The sequence below is a fragment of the Bombyx mandarina genome, chromosome 08, assembly GCF_030267445.1.
Source record: "Bombyx mandarina strain Sakado chromosome 08, ASM3026744v2".
Taxonomy (NCBI): domain Eukaryota; kingdom Metazoa; phylum Arthropoda; class Insecta; order Lepidoptera; family Bombycidae; genus Bombyx; species Bombyx mandarina.
Window position 1 is genome coordinate 8,399,218 of NC_143215.1, and position 17,384 is coordinate 8,416,601.

Consider the following 17,384-nt stretch of genomic DNA (forward strand, 5'->3'; position numbering starts at 1 on the left):
AATTTATTTTTATTAAGTAATAAATGAGCAAAAAATAATACTTAACAAAAAGATATGAAATCCGAACAAAAACAGTTTCACTGTAAAAAATTGCGCCAAGTCCACGTTTATAAAACTCATCTCAATAACATTTGCACTTTACAAAAAAAAGAAGACTTCAATAGCTTTCATTCTCTACAAAAATATGTGAAATACAAAAAAATACCAAGAAACCGTCATAAAGATGAAAAAATTAAAAAAAAATTGTTTAAAATTTAAAAATAAAAAAATTAAAATTTTATCGTACTTGGCGCGCGTCATGAGTACCCCAAAATTTTTCGGAAGAATTTCAACCCGAGAAAAAAACAATTTTGCTTTAATATACAGTGAAAGCTGAAAAAGTTACCCAGGTTGTCTTTTTCGCTCTTGTTAGCGTTTTATGAGAAATTGAGACAGAACTACGGTAATTTTCAACAGCTCACTATATACCTATGGGCTATTATATGCCAAATCGACCACTTTTGCGTTCGACCCCTTTAGATTCAGCTGAAACTTTATTATTCTTTTCTACCCTTTGAAAAACATCTTTGAGAATTTTTTCAAATGTTTTGAAGCCAACGTATACATACGTATCGACTCGTAAGTAGCTTGTATTTGTATAAGCGAACACGAGAGGGTGTTAAGTTCAAATCATAAAAGATGAGTGGGAAATGAAAAAAATTCAAATAACATACGTATGAGATGTCGATTTTACTTAACTTTTGTAAAACTTATTATGAAATAATAATTCATTAATTACATTTATGCATTTCATAGGTTGACCTACTTATAAATTTCTAAACATTGAAAGGATGTTCATTTATCCTGAAAAATTTGGGGTACTCAATGACGCGCGCCAAGTACGATAAAATTTTTATTTTTTTATTTTTAAATTTTCAACAATTTTTTTTTAATTTTTTCATCTTTATGACGGTTTCTTGGTATTTTTTTGTATTTCACATATTTTTGTAGAGAATGAAAGCTATTGAAGTCTTCTTTTTTTTGTAAAGTGCAAATGTTATTGAGATGAGTTTTATAAACGTGGACTTGGCGCAATTTTTTACAGTGAAACTGTTTTTGTTCGGATTATATATTTACAGAACTAAATATGAATTGATAAAATGAGACTTTATCTCGTCGATGCTACGTATTAAATAATATGTATAATGTACCAGTCTGTGTCGTAGTTAACGATTATATGTGAAGCATGTGATTGTGTAACTTTGAAGTAATAATTATCACCTCGATAGGAAACCGATAGTAAAACGAAATGAAAAAATCATTAGTACATATTAAGACGTGTGAATTACTTATTGACACTTCATAATTAACATACGCATATCGATGTTGAAAATGTTCGATGCACTTCTACTGGTACAAAAATATTGCCTTTGGACTTTGCACAACTAGGAAATCTTAGTTGGGTAATAATTGAAATTTTATATCAAAGATGATCTGGCCATGACTAAGCGGTGCACTTAGCTTAGGGCACTTAGCTTCAGGCCCTGTTGTTTCACGGGGCCCGGAGAGCGCCGCCTCAGGGGGCCCACCTCGTGATCGGAGGCGTTCGCGTCGAGATTGAGGCGACCGGGTTGCGGTACCTCGGTCTCGTACTGGACGGTCGTTGGAGCTTCCGCGCTCACTTTGAAAGATTAGGTCCCCGACTGATGGCAGCCGCCGGCTCGCTGAGTCGGCTGTTGCCGAACGTCGGGGGGCCTGACGTGGTGGTGCGCCGCCTCTACACGGGGGTGGTGCGGTCGATGGCACTGTACGGGGCTCCCGTGTGGTGCCACGCCCTGACCCGCGACAACGTTGCGGCGTTGCGACGTCCGCAGCGCGCGATTGCGGTCAGGGCGGTTCGCGGGTACCGCACCGTCTCGTTCGAGGCGGCGTGCGTGCTCGCCGGGACGCCTCCCTGGGACCTGGAAACGGAGGCGCTCGCTGCGGATTACGCGTGGCGATGTGATCTCCGCTCCAGGGGGAGCCGCGTCCTGGCGCGGCGGAAGTTCGAGTGCGGAAGCTTCAATCTCGGCGTGCCGTGCTCGAGGCGTGGTCTCGCCGCCTGGCGGACCCTGCCTACGGGCGACGGACCGTCGAGGCGATCCGCCCGGTCCTCTCGGACTGGGTGAATCGCGACCGAGGACGTCTCACCTTCCGAGCGACGCAGGTGCTTACGGGACACGGCTGTTTCGGTCGCTACCTACACCTCGTCGCCCGGAGGGAGCCGACGCCGAAGTGCCATCACTGCAGTGGCTGCAACGAGGACACGGCGGAGCACACGCTCGCGTACTGCCCCGCTTTCGCGGAGCAGCGCCGCGTCCTCGTTGCAAAAATAGGACCGGACTTGTCGCTTCCGACCGTCGTGGCTACGATGCTTGGCAGCGACGAGTCCTGGCAGGCGATGCTCGACTTCTGCGAGTCCACCATCTCGCAGAAGGAGGCGGCGGAACGGGAGAGGGAGAGCTCTTCTTCCCTCTCGGCGCCGTGCCGCCGCCGTCGAGCCGGGGGTCGGAGGAGGGCGTTTGTCCAGCTCCAGCCCCTATGAGGAGGCAGTCTCCTCCCGGTGATGGTCACGGGGCGACCTAAGGGGGTTGAGGCTGCGCCGCACGCTACCGTCACTCTAGCGCGCTGGCACCAGGAGGACGGGACGGCGCGTCGGCGGCTGCGGACTGCGATGCGGTCCGCATTTTCGTCGTCGCTGTCGTCGCCGAACATACTGTTGAAGAGCAACCCAGTCGGCGGTGTATCGCGTTCCGACCCGGCAGGCTGGTTCTGGCCCAGCGGGGTATCCCGGAACACCAGCGGCACCGCCCGGGCGGCCTGGTAGGGCCGCCGTACCGCGGAGACTGACGTCGTTGGTCGTCGACTATCGCCTCGACGACCAGTCGGTCGGGCGTCCTCGGGGTGGCGCCGCGTGTCTGGTTGTAGTGTTGACCGCGGGAACCCCCCTGCTCTGAACGGGTTCTGACCCCGGACGGAGATCGGACGTCGGGTGTAAGAGTGCAGGGGAGTCGTTTAGTGGGTGGGCCCTAAAATCCTTGGGCCCGCGATCTGCTCTCAACACCTGCAGATCGTTGAGTCTCACATACCTCACATACCTCGTAGGAGGTTCGGCCCCCGGCCGAAAAAAAATAAAAAAAAAATAAAAAAAAAGGGCACTTAGCTTAGTGGAGTCATTTTTTTTTCCTATCTATTCTGATAGTCTTGACAGGCTATTTCAGGTTTTTCTTGACGTGTAGGTGAGCTCACAGGGCTCAAACCGGAGTGTTGCTAACATTGGCTCTAGCAAGAGCAGCGCTTCGCAGAATGTACCACCGGATCGGAAATGCGACCCATTGAGAAGATCCGTCGAGAAACTCAGTGGGCTGTGTCTATGGGTTAATTTACTCGTCGAGAACTTCGTCGCAAGCGACGGGTTCGGCGAGGACGGTGACCGGTGCTTGAGGTACCTAAAAGCACCGTTAATGGATCGGTAGGATCCGTAATGACGTGTTTAAGGCGACGTCAACTGTTTACCATTCGGTCCACATGATCGGGCATGATGGAGTGATACTACTGTTAAACTGCTGACAATAAAAAGCTATTGCTATACGTCTGTTATTTATAATTTACTTTTTATCATATGCGAAAACTCGATTTGAATTTCGCGTTCTGTAAGCGTGTGTCACGCCTGAAAATAGGAATAGTACAAGATCATTTCAATTATGTATAATCTTAAAATAAAATTTAATGTTGCAAATAAACAAATTACATCCTTATCAAGATGTCGGAAACAGTGGTGTTTTATTACTTTCGATGTTAATCGTTTGTACTTACACTGATTGCTTTCTCTTATCAAGTTTATGATGCAATTTGTGGAGCTTACGAAAAAAAATCCGATTACATTTACATCAATATTTGGCAATATCGACTTAAATCAAAATTCTTTGTACACATCAAACAAATATTTTTAAAGTTGTGCAATTTTTCAAAGGCATATTTTAGTTTACAAAGCTAGTAGTTCTTTTTTTCTAATTACAGAAGATACCTTTTGTTTTAATAATGAACAGTAACAATTTACATAATAAATAGCATTGATTAAATCTTGTAGTTTAGATGACACTCAAGCAAGAGTGTCAAGGCAGTCATCCATTTCTAACGATTCGAATAATTTCTATATTTAATTACGGTAGATTTCCCATAATTCATACAATTTTAATAGGTTTCAATTTTACAAAGGCTAGCAAGTCTACTACAGTTAGGTGTAACTCAGAATTACATCGTCATTAAGTACATTAATATATGAAATACGTACTCAACAAATGTTCACGTGAAGTCAATCGACTTCCACGGTGAAGGTATAACATCGTGTAATAAAAATCAAACCCGCAAAATTATAATTTGCGTGAGTCCGCACGGGTACGTACCACCCCCGGCCTATTTCTGCCGTGAAGCAGTAATGCGTTTCGGTTTGAAGGGTGGGGTGGCCGTTGTAACTATACAGAGTCCTTAGAACTTATCTCAAGGTGGGTGACGCATTTACGTTGTAGATGTCTACGGGCTCCAGTAACCACTTAACACAAGGTGGGCTGTGAGATCATCCATCCATCTAAGCGATAAAAAAAAAAGTTGATGACGATAATATTTATGAAGCATGTTTCATATGTTAAATTCATTTAAGAACATTTTGTGATTACAAATTCTATTCGAGCGGAAGATATTAAATCTCGCTGGCTTTAAACGATTCGCAGAGGTCAGTTGTTAGTTCGTATGACTTGTCCATCATTCTAGCCATCGCATTATTTAATGGCCTATTGTATTACGAAGCAACATGGCAACCTACAAACAGGGAACAAATCAAATATATTCATACATTTTACTTTTATTAAACGGACCATCTAATGTTAAGGGGTTAGTGGCGCTCACAAACTAAACCGCGTGAATGTATCTCGCTGCCCCTCTTGAAACATGAGGTCATGACATCATTTGATTACATTCCCTACAAAACAAATGACGAGCTTCCTGTTCCACCCGTGAGTTTCAAAAGAAACCGCGATCGCGAATATAATTTGTAACAACGTAGAGAATTGTAATGGCAACAACTGCATTGCGAGAGTATGACTTAACTGTGTATACAGACAACATTCTCGACACGATTTTCTACATTTGACGGTAACACAAATCGCGTGTGCATTGGTACACGTGTTTGAAACTAGGAATACGTACAACATTAGTTATGAAACGGCACATTCATAACGTTGCCCCGGCAAAAGCAGGAAGCGATGTTTTTTATACATTTCATATAACATAAGTTTAATTATTCAGTTATTATTATCGTAGATGGGATAACGAACTCATGATTCATTGGGCGTTGAAGCGGTTACTTGGGGTCATAGACATCACATAAAAGTAGCTTTTACGCGCGTTGTTTAAAATGTCTTCGTAAATTAAAGTTATTAAGCACACTATTTTGAATACTAAGATCAAGACGCGATAAAAATTGCATTTCCAAATCCATTATATATTGGATTATATTCCTCACTTGTCCACTACCGATTTTCGAATACCTAACATCGGTACAAATGATTACTTCACACACACACACTTCATTACATTTAAAACGGCCACATGATTTGGTTTATTCGCTAAATGTAATATAGATACGTTTTATTCAACTCAAGTGTACGAGTAACGTTTAACAATATTGAATTTTATAGCGGTATAAAGATTGCATGGCCCCTTCTAAAAACACGAGACGGATTTCAAGTTAAGAACGACATCGACAGGTCAAAATATTATGACAAAAGGACGATCACCACGACGCTACCAGGAAGTGTATTCAATGGTCTGGCCAAGGTTAAAGACTACGACGAAACACGATCTTATCAGTTGAAATGATTTAAATTCACTCTAGGTAGTAAAATAAAATTTAACTTATTTAAATTCTGTATTTGTACTTTTTATTACTGGAGATGAACGGACGAGCTTACGGCTCACGTGGTGCTAAGCGATATTATTGGTATTTATAAACACTACCACGTGAATGTGACGGCATCGCTTCAAACAAGAGCTCGTGTTTTCTTCGGAGTATAGACAAAGATGATGAGAACCAGTGCGAAGGTCATAATATACCCTAACTACTATGTATTACTCGAAACAGGAATTTTAGAGGAAAATATAGGTTATTTTACTGCATAGATAGGAGAATAAGCTCACGGCCTATCTGGTTTTAATTGGTTTTTTTTTTATTGCTTAGATGGGTGGACGAGCTCACAGCCCTCCTGGTGCATAGACATTTACAACATAAATGCGCCACCCACCTGAGAGATATACATTCTAAGGTCTCAAGTATAGTTACAACGGCTGCCCCACCCTTCAAACCGAAACGCATTACTGCTTCACGGCAGAAATAGACATGATGGTGGTACCTACCCGCGCGGACTCAGGAGAGGTCTTAACACCAGTATTAGCACACATTATTTCTTCGCTGGCGAAACAGGCAGCGTGATGGTACCTCTCTGCGGGCTTATAATACCCGAGACAAGATACTTACAAGTATTAGTACAATTACAGGGACGGATTATGGGGAATGGAGACAGGATAGGGACTACATCCCGTTGTCTACATATAAATGACATCATAGAGTATATCTATTACAACGCGTCAGTCGTCCATAGTGGAATCAATTCACTTCAAATATTTAACATCAAACTCCGGCCCCTCAATTCATTAACGGAATAGTCGATTATTTCATCAACTTTGTCTTACCTCTCAGAACCAAAAATACCCCTTTAAATTATTGTAAAATATAAGTAACTGTTAAACGGATCGTTCAAATATAATTATAATACAAAAATAATAAAAATGTAATTTAAAATAAAAATATTAACCGTTTTATAAAATGTACGTTGTAAAACAAAAGAGATGAACCAGAACATATTGATGCAAATTACACTTTGAATAACTGTATTTAATTTTGTTATAATAGTGAATTATGAGACATTAACATAATACATATTTTATGAATTTATTTATTTATCATTGCATTGTCATGGTTATAGTTTATTCACCTCAAAACACGAAACAAGATGGATATTGTCTATATGTATATATTTTCGTGAGAAACTTGTTTTTTAGTATGCATATTAATGAGTTTTTTTTTAATAACTCTTCTAGTTTTATTTTGTATTTATTTCAAACCGATATTATTATATTTTACTACGTCCCAAAAACTGCTACTTTTATCTCATTTAAATTAACATTAACGGATTTTTGTCTATCTATGCCCGCTAATCTCCAAATGGCTGAACCGATTTGGATGTGGCTTTAAGTGATTTTTTGAGAGATAAGCTTGGACGAACATTTATTGAGTGTCTCATAAAAATGTTTACTAAAAGTATCAAAACACAATGTCGATGTATAAATTGCAGCAAAGTATATTACTCTTAAAAAAACATTTACGTTTGCGCGTATGAGAGAAGACAGCGCGTTACAAAGCCATCAATTTGTTCGATTCAATTATGTTCTCTAGCCGACTTAACCTAAGAGGTGCATGGCTTTAATAAAGAATAAAAATATAAAAATTATATTCTCATAAATTCACGGTTCGTTCTTTAGTAAATAATATAATCGGTAAAAAAACATTGAAATAAAGTAAGCTACGATCATGAGCTAGCTAGGTGGAAGCTAACACAAGGGTCGATGACGCGTGAAGCATGACCATGAGACGACCTACCGCGAACGTCCTCGTTGGTACTCTGCCCGACCGTGACGACATTTAAGACCTTACTTACCACCAGCAAAACATTATCTTGTGTTCTGTAATTTAATGTTCTGTTAGAAAAATATTGTACTATGTTATAAATGTAGCCCTCGTACTCAAGATTACAAAGAATTCTTGCCTTTTAGGTAGCGCCTTGGATAGGCCACTGAGATTATTAATGGCCTTTTTTTCCTACCTAAGCTGATAGCCTTAAGAGGTTATTTCAGCGTAACCTTAACTAGTAGGTGAGCTCACGGGGCTCAAGCCTGACGACGTTGCTATCACGAACCCTAGCAAGAGCCGTGCTTCGTAGATTTTACCACTGGATCGGAAACGCGACCCACTGAGAAGATCCGACGAGAAACTCAGTGGGCTGTGTCTGTGGGTTAATTTACTCGTCGAGCCCTTCGTCGCAAGCGACGGGTTTGACGAGAACGATGAAAGACAGTGAGCACCCATTCTTAGGTAGGCCGTATGTCGGCATGCATTCGAAGGGAATTAAAAAACTAAATTCGGACGGAATCATATCCACCATTTTCCATTTTACTAGGGGCACGCTTTTATTAGTTACACGAATTAGGTTTATTGATATGTACTCGATACTTAGGTAATATACATGTTTTATGTTATATAACCATACCATTTTGATCACATGTGCTAATAAAACTAAATCCAATTTAATAGTCAGCGATAACACATCTGGATAATACGTCTGGTCTTGACAGATTTACATTTCTATCTTGCTTCTTTATGATAGGTGACTGAAGTGAAAATTTAGCGACGTGGATATTTTTATTTGCCTTTTTCTGTCATCGGTACTGTAAGCCGGTACGGTTAGGTACCTACCGCCATCCCGCATGCCATTTGCCAGAAAAAGATTAATGAGTAAGTAAGGTTGCATGTCCGAAACTACAGCATGCATTCTGCAATTATTTTTTTTTATTTTTTTATTGCTTAGTTTACGAGCTCACAGCCCACCTGGTGTTAAGTGGTTACTGGAGCCCATAGACATCTACGACGTAAATGCGCCACCCACCTTGAGATATAAGTTTGTAAGGTCTCAGTATAGTTACAACGGCTGCCCCACCCTTCAAACCGAAACGCATTACTGCTTCACGGCAGAAATAGCCAGGGCGGTGGTACCTACCCGCGCGGACTCACAACAGGTCCTACCACCAGTAATTATAATTTTGCGGGTTTGATTTTTATTACACGATGTTATTCCTTCACCGTGGAAGTCAATCGTGAACATTTGATGAGTACGTATTACAATAGAAAAATTGGTACCCGCCTGTGAGATTCGAACACCGGTGCATCGCTTCAACACGAATGCACCGGACGTCTTATCTTTCAGGCCACGACGACTTCAGCAAAAAATGTTTATTGGTAACATATTTATTACCACTGCTTCACAACGTTAATGACAATTGACAAACGGCGCGAATTCGTAGCGGTCACCACGCGACCGTAAGACTCTGCCAGTAAACGTCAATAAGGTAATCGCAAAACTCATATTAAGCCGATAATAAACGGTTGACAATTCAAAAAGACGATTTTTATCAATTCTTAATACAAAGTTGGCATTCGTAAATCTATTCTTGGTTCGAAATGATCTTGTAACATTTTCAAACAATCTTTACCTCACGATCTCACTTTGTACATGTACTTGAGTACACAGACTAAACTAAACATAAACAGCGGCTGTGGAAAGTCGATAATGTGGTTAAACAAAAGGCCAGTCGTGATCAAAAAGCGGATCGCGACATATTAATCGCGTTTGGTGTATTTCATATTTCGACCTAGTTAACATTCGGTATAAACAAAGCCTGCGGAACACGGCCGCAGACGTTTCGGCGAGGTCACCGACCTCTGTATCTGCGATCATTCCGGTTCCAAAGCTTATCGCCACAGGCCAGAGCAACGTCACAACTAGCACAACATTACCGTAACTAGAGCGGGAAACTGATTTTTCACCGCGATTCTAACAAATCTCTAACGAATGACATTAACAAAGCTATTTAGTTCAACAATCGCTCACAATTTATACACTTCGAGACACACAATTGAAGAACGTCAATCGATATAATAAAAATTTAGTGACTCGTGATAAAAATACATGATGGTCTTAGTTACTGTTACCAAAAATTATAGTTACAAATTATCTAGGGCAGTAGAACACGGAATCGTTTTTCAATGATTTGATTCAACATTTATTATGTACTACGTTACATCCAATATGTATAATTGGTCTGAAGGAAGTAGGGTTGGCAAAAAAAAAGAAATATACCCGTCGCTTCGCCCTATATCTCTACATTTTACCGATACCAGATTTAAGCGGATCGATGCTGTTCCTTATCACGAACTGCGACGTTCCTTAAATGTATATTATCAACAAGAGCTGTCTTAGATGTTTTTGACCCTAAGAAACTGAAGGACAGTTTGAATTTTATCTAAGAATGCTAAGACACAGCACGCGTTATCGATATACACTTTACTGCTTCGTCTATATAAAAAAGGACTGCTTGAATACTACATATAAAACGAAAGTACATATGTACATGCTTATAAAAATATAACTAAATCCAACTCTAATATAACTAATAATCATCGAAAGAACTACTATCTTAGCTTTCTACAATTAATTACGGTTTTAAGATGAAATATAAATCTTCTACAATACGACGCATTTACAAGTTTAAAAAAATTAGCTACATATTTGATGAAAAAAAAAAAAGATGTTTCTGACTAACTATATGTATGTAGTTAAATAGCCTTGGGACGACTTCGACCGTCGGACCTCCAAATTACACAAAACAGTGGCGGCAACACATCGACAAAAACACGACAAGGCCTTGACTAGCAAACCCGACTCTTCCTTGTGGAACCATCAAATAAACGACAAACCATAACAATTGACGTATTCATAAAAAAATACGTGAACACATTTCAGCAAAGTCTCACAATACGTTTCAATCTCAAACTGAACTTATCGAAATAAATCAAAAACTATTTATCTGATGGCTTCACCGGATTAGCGAATTCGATATGGCTACACGAATACAATGCTGTCTGAAAAATTAAATGATTATGTAAGTTACGGCAGCTGAAGAGTTTGAGGGCACGCTTGCTTACATAAAAACCGATCTAATTTATATTAACTTAGAATACTTTTTAACTTCAACATAGAATTGCATTCGCTTAACCATATAAATCGGATATGTATTCCGTCAAATCAACTTTTATTATGGATTTTGGAGCCAATCCGCTTCGTTATGACTTGATGGAATACATGTTAACTAAGGCTACATCTCTCCAACCTCACACATCTCGCTCATAATTCGAAGTCGTGAATTATTAGCACAACATAAAAAAAAAAACTATGAAATTTACCAGTAAAATTATATTTTTATAACTATTATTAATTCATCATAAAGATTTCAACTTAATACCATATTAAAACCAATGTTATATGAGACGTCATTTTACTGATAAATTTCCTTACAATGGCCTCATATTCACCAGTTATTCTAATCGTTATATAAATAGAATTTTAATGTGCTATCATATTCAGGTGTGATAAAATAAAAACATACGAATATATGGCTGTAACGGCAAGGACGAGGGATATTACACGTGCCATAAAAGTTCCAGTGATTAAATATTGTGTGAACATGTGGCCATTATTCTAACGGTGTTATTGTAAAGATAAAAACAAATAACAAATACCGCTATATTTTGTCAACTGCGAATGAGTTTCTTGTATACAAGATGCTAAACGTAAATTTAATTAAAAAGTACCTACATTATTTTCGTACAATTTAGTGAAAAACGTTACGTATTATTACAGTTATTGTTTTTAAAAATTGTTACATTATTTACACAATAACACATGGCTAAAACACGAACTTAATTATTAATTATTGTTCGTATCTATTGGCCAAACGTGACAAAAGAGCCCTACAGCGGAATCAGTTTATATTAGGCACGTTATAGTTCAAGTACTAAAGAAACTCACTCACTATGTTAATTTAAGCATTTGTAAATGTTGGAGAGAACTTACCATCACAGGTAGCGGCCATGAACTTGCCGTTGGCGGAGAAATCCATTAACAAAACCGTTCCGGGATGACCCTTGAGATTCTTCATAAGCCAGGGATGGCTGAAGTCCGTTTTCCCTTTCCATGCTGGGCGTTTTTTGCTTTTACCGCCGACGCGTGTCTCCGCAACGGCTTCACACGGCGGTTCATCATTGAGAGTGCCTTTAACAAAAAAATATTATACTCGTACATGAGGCAAAGGCTTCTTGAAAATTCACACTCACTATACAGATTCCACAACATGAAGCCGTTTTCGAGGTGCAACTGGTTAGTGGAAAAAAGCTACGACGAGAGGGAGATGTATTCACACATCGTGTAGTGTAAATACGATTTCTTTTTCAATAACATTTAATAATCAAATTCATTCATAGATTGGAAATGATTACTGAGAAAATGACCAATTTTATTTACTTGTCAAATAATAATTTTGGGCTTGAGACGCTACTCGTGAAATCTCAATCATTTAATTAAGGCGTGGGGCAGCCGTTGTAACTACATTGAGACCTTAGAACTTATATCTCAAGGTGGGTGGCGCATTTACATGTAGAGGTCCATGGGCTCCAGTAACCACTTAACACCAGGTGGGCTGTGACCTCGTCCAAACTACATAAGCATAAAAAAAAAATTTTAGTTGAAAAATATATTTATAATTCGAAAAGAAACGGCCCGAACGCACACAATTGCACACTCCGCCTAATGAAGTTTCAAATTATTACTACTACCACAATGTTTATTCTTTAATTCGTTTTGTTTATCTTCTTACATTTAATGTTTTATAAAATAACATTACGAACGGTGTAGCTATTGAGCTATTGTTTACAATCAAACTTTGAATCACCTTCAGCCTTCGAAGGCAACGTGCTTAATCTTATTATGATTGCACATTGCCAATCGATACTTCTCTCGTTATTCTCGGTGTTGCCACACGATTTTGACGCTTTTTACGTATAGATTATAAAGCAACGTGTCGTATCACTGTCTGTTCTGTTATCCGAAGCGCTGGTTTCTGAAATCTACTGTTATCACGCTTACGTAATAAATCTGTAACTTTGCTTGGACGTTTGATAATTTTTGTCTATTCAGACTGAAGTCTACTTTGAGACGATATAAATGATTGTCCTTGGTAGCTTAAAAATGTTATCGGCTTTATCTTTCACAAAAGAATTTATGTGTAGGATGACTATAAAAATTTTAAACTATTACTTAATAAACCAGCTTTACAATATTCACTTACGTTATTTAATAGTTGGCTAAGCAATAAATCGATAAGATATCATTAAACAATAGCTTAAAACAATAAGCTTTGATTCCCGTGATAGCTGTTTTATAGTAAGTTACATATAACTTGATAAACGGTAGTATTGACAGATTGATATCTCTAGGGTTAGGTTTCATTCGAAAACAACCCTAATAACGAAATAACAAAAATAAACATTTTTTTCGACATACCCTACCACTGCCGATTGCATCACGTATGTAACCAATATTAACTGTAGCTTGTTGTATCGGCAATTATAAAAGGATAGACAATGTTACACTCAATTAGGGTTAACACGTCCAGAGCACATTTAAAGTAGTCTAGAGGCCCAAGCAACAAAAACTTACTTTTTACTGGTGGTAGGAAGTCTTGTCAGTCCGCGCGGGTAGGCACGACCACCCTGCCTATTTCTGCCGTGAAGCAGTAATGCGTTTCGGTTTGAAGGGGAAGCAGCCGTTGTAACTATACTTGACACCTTAGAACTTATATTTCGAGGTGGGTGGTGCATTTACGTCGTAGATGTCTATGGGCTCCAGTAACCACTTAACACCAGGTGGGTCCACCTATATAAGCAATAAAAAAAACATATATTTAAATCCATAAAGTCAAATCTTAAAACACTGGCAAATAGTTCGTATTTTAAAATAGAACAATATATTTTCTTTTTATAACTGTACACGCCTACGCATATACGATAGATGATTCAATTTATTACTCATAAGTTCAAAGGAATGAAACATTGGACATGTGTTTAAGGATAATGATTCACACGTTCCTAGCACATACAAAATATATTAGGCCACACTATTTATTTATATATTTATTCCAAATTTGTTGTAGTTTAGAAGGAAAATTTTAAATTTTTTATTTTCCTTTTTTTAATTATATTTTTTGTTTGTCAGATATTTCTCTTTTTCTCAGTCGGCCTAATTTTAGAAGAGTACAATTGCATGCTCCACAATACCAATGCCAGTTATGTCGTGTTACTGCCTATGACGTATATCGTACAGTGTTTGGTCAGTCTATCTGGTCAATTCAGCGCACGGGAGATCGTCAAAACGCAATGTAATATTGTATAGATTTTAATTTATTATTCGCAATTTCTTAATTGGCCTTTTTTGAAAACTATTAGTAATTATTGTTTGAAATATTACTATGAAATTTTAAATAAAAAGAGAGTCGATTATCAATTTTAACCACATATTATATCGCCTAAACTCTTCTTTTGAGTCATGCGATGACTACTAGCCGCTGGAGAGTGAATAAAGATTTTTTTACTACCTAAGCTGATAGCTTTGAGGGGCTATTTCAGCGTAACCTTAACTAGTAGGTGAGCTCACGGGGCTCAAACCTGACGACGTTGCTAACACGAACCCTAGCAAGAGCCGTGCTTCGATCTACATCGGATCGGAAACGCGACCCACTGATAAGATCCGGCGAGAAACTCAGTGGGCTGTGTCTGGGGGTTAATTAATTAATCGCAAGCGACAAAGGGCTCGACGAGTACGATGACCGGGAACGAAATATTTGTACCTTCACTAAAGCCTTTTTTGTCGCGCGAAACATCCGTTAAGGATTACGCCAATGGGGAGAGCATGAGAACCAATCGAGATGTGGATTAGGGCTTATTGGGTGGTAGACTCCTATCGACTAGTAAGTATTTGTTCAACTTGATGGTTTTGGTTGAATTACAATACATATATGTGTATGTATGTATGTATGAAATATGAGAATTACAATTTTTCAAAAGTAACTTTTGAAAAATTTAAAGTCTATGAGTTACATTCATTTTTATTGCTGTATACAGACAGGCTAGCTCATGGCCTGCCTAGCATTAAGTGGTTATCAAATTTCTATACCCCTAGTTTACCCTGGCTACTGACATTTGCTTCGTATAGCTATGATAGATCAAATGTCAGGCAGCATCTTGGCTTTGCTTATAGCAAAGTTGATCTCCATGACCACTTACTGTCTGGTGGATTGTATGATATTTGCCCCAAGGGAAAACTCTTATTATTGTCATCTTTGACTAAGATATTCGAAAGTGTAATGATTTTGGTAATTTTAGGTAATAAGATGAAATAAAACCCTTCCTTTTCATGTTACCATGTTTATACATTTTTTCCTGGATTTTATCAGTACAAAAATCATGTAAGCAAATAAGCTGATATGAACGCAGCATAAAATTATTTCTAAAAGATACAAATCGAGTGTCTTGAAAGCAGTGCTTGTTATGTAAGTGTTCAGTTTATCTCAGCAGAGAAAGTGACTTGAGCTTGGTTGCACTGCATGAGCAACTTTATAACTTGTTATGACTAACAAAACAACAACCGGCAAATAATTTCCAAAATCAATTAAGTATTATTTTTTAATAGTTTAATTCATCTTTTAAATCATATTTAATTAAAAATGATTATACAGTGAAAGTTTAAAATTTTTTTTTACATTCCATATTATATTTATCTAAGAATACATAAATCTTACCTTCTGTAACAAAAATTAGATTTAGACATATCTGTGTACAATATAAATGTTCATATTTGATTCCTCCATCTGGCACAGTCATAGTCTGTCTCGTCTTGGAAAACAATATTTGCACAGATGGTGACGATATGTTATTGTCCTAACCATAAGTTTCTGTTATTAGGCCTTTATGTGTTACTTATTCATTTCAATTTACATAAATATATATACATATATATATATATATATATATATATATATATATATTCAGAAGCCCTGTACTAACTGTACTATTTCATTTAATAATTATTTTTCTTTCCAAGCTACAATGTACTTTATCAGTTCTATTACAGAAGAAATGGCTTTGTTATACTTAACAATAGAGAATAATAAGATGCTAGTACGTATTTTATTTTATATATTTGTGTAAAATGTAATCAATAAATTGAACATGAAATTGCATTAGATAGTCAAAATTCGTACTTTTCTTATACTTTAGGTTTTCTTTAAAGAAAATTATCGACGACATTTTCTTTAAGCTTTATATGTAAAATAATGGGATCATTAACACATATTTTTTTCTATAATTAATTATATGAGATCTTTAGTTCAATGACTTACAGAGTACAGTTGTTGAGGACGTAAATTCTATGTATGTCAGGTATTCTCAAGTCAACTTTTCAAGTACAGTTATAGCTTCCGCTCGCATGGCACAAAAACCGCATAAGATAGATACTAGGTACCTACTGTGTCCGTTGCCGGTAAATAGTTATGCTTTTGCGTACATACCTTCAACTTATTTGAATCTGCTAAAAAAAATTCGGCGAATTTTCGGGTGTTGTTTTTAAAATAATTAAAAACTATTTAAAAATTTTTAGAAGCTTCTAAAATTTAATTCTAAACCTTACCAGAATTGTTCTCTCTCTCACGTTCCTCCACCGCTTGGTTCTTGTTACGGAATATAATTTTGTAAATGAAATGCAACAAAACGCAGACTAAAACTGCAGTTGCCGACAAGAGGAACACGTGAATGTTTTGACCGCTTTCAATCTCTCCCATTCTGACTAAATTCTCTCACGGAAATTAAGAATAGTGCACAAATTAAGATTTACGATAAATTATAATCACGCGGTCACACAAACAATAACTAACCACAGATACTTATATGACTGACTGAACAGAATTGATCGAATGAAGTGAATATATTCAATTAGTCAACCACGATGCGGCGCGGGAACACGTGCCGGTACTTATCTGTCACTGTCAAACTGTCAAGCTTTGTTTTGTCGTTTTCTACAAGACCTGGTATTTGTGCCTTTAAGCCAAATAAGTTTTAAAATCTCAAGCTTCTTAAATAAAAGCCAAACATGGAGCATAGGGCTAGATCAAATTACGAAACAAAAGATTAATGTATTTGAGTATTATAATACTGGTCCGGATTTGATTCACTGTTATAATCACAAACGTAATAATGTATTTTGATTTCAGACTTTTGTTATTTTCTAGTTTTGTACAACTTCAACATCAGTAATATCATAGAGCAGATAGGCGTTTGCCGGAATGCTTAAAATTAAAATAAGTTATTAAATAGTGCATTTCATACTATCACATTGGTGAACAAAAACATTTAGAAATGAAATAAGTAATAGCAGTGCTTGCTAAATCTAAAAAATTGCAAAAATCTAGGTAAAGAGTGTACATGTAACTGTGAACATTTTTTTCCAATGCATGCTATCTTATTTTCAAACAATATTGATGAATTCACTACTTCAATGCTTGATGCTTTGCATTTACAGTTTTTAAATTCA

The 17,384-nt window shown here is 37.8% G+C and overlaps 1 protein-coding gene across 3 annotated transcripts in view; it reads right to left on the reverse strand.

Moving 5' to 3' along the window:
* Window positions 1-16,845, reverse strand: part of LOC114252637 (transducin beta-like protein 2) — an 85,606-nt gene extending 68,761 nt beyond the window's left edge. Inside the window, exons 1-2 of one of the 3 annotated variants that reach the window (XM_028187202.2) lie at window positions 16,485-16,844; window positions 11,820-12,017 (exon numbers count right to left, since the gene is read on the reverse strand). In XM_028187202.2, the coding sequence (XP_028043003.2) occupies window positions 11,820-12,017; window positions 16,485-16,635 (349 nt within the window). In that variant the 5' untranslated portion in view covers window positions 16,636-16,844. Of the gene's footprint in view, window positions 1-11,819; window positions 12,018-16,484 lie in introns of all 3 variants that reach the window. The other 2 variants (XM_089729180.1, XM_028187201.2) reach the window with 2 other exon arrangements.
* Window positions 16,846-17,384: the final 539 nt, after the last annotated feature.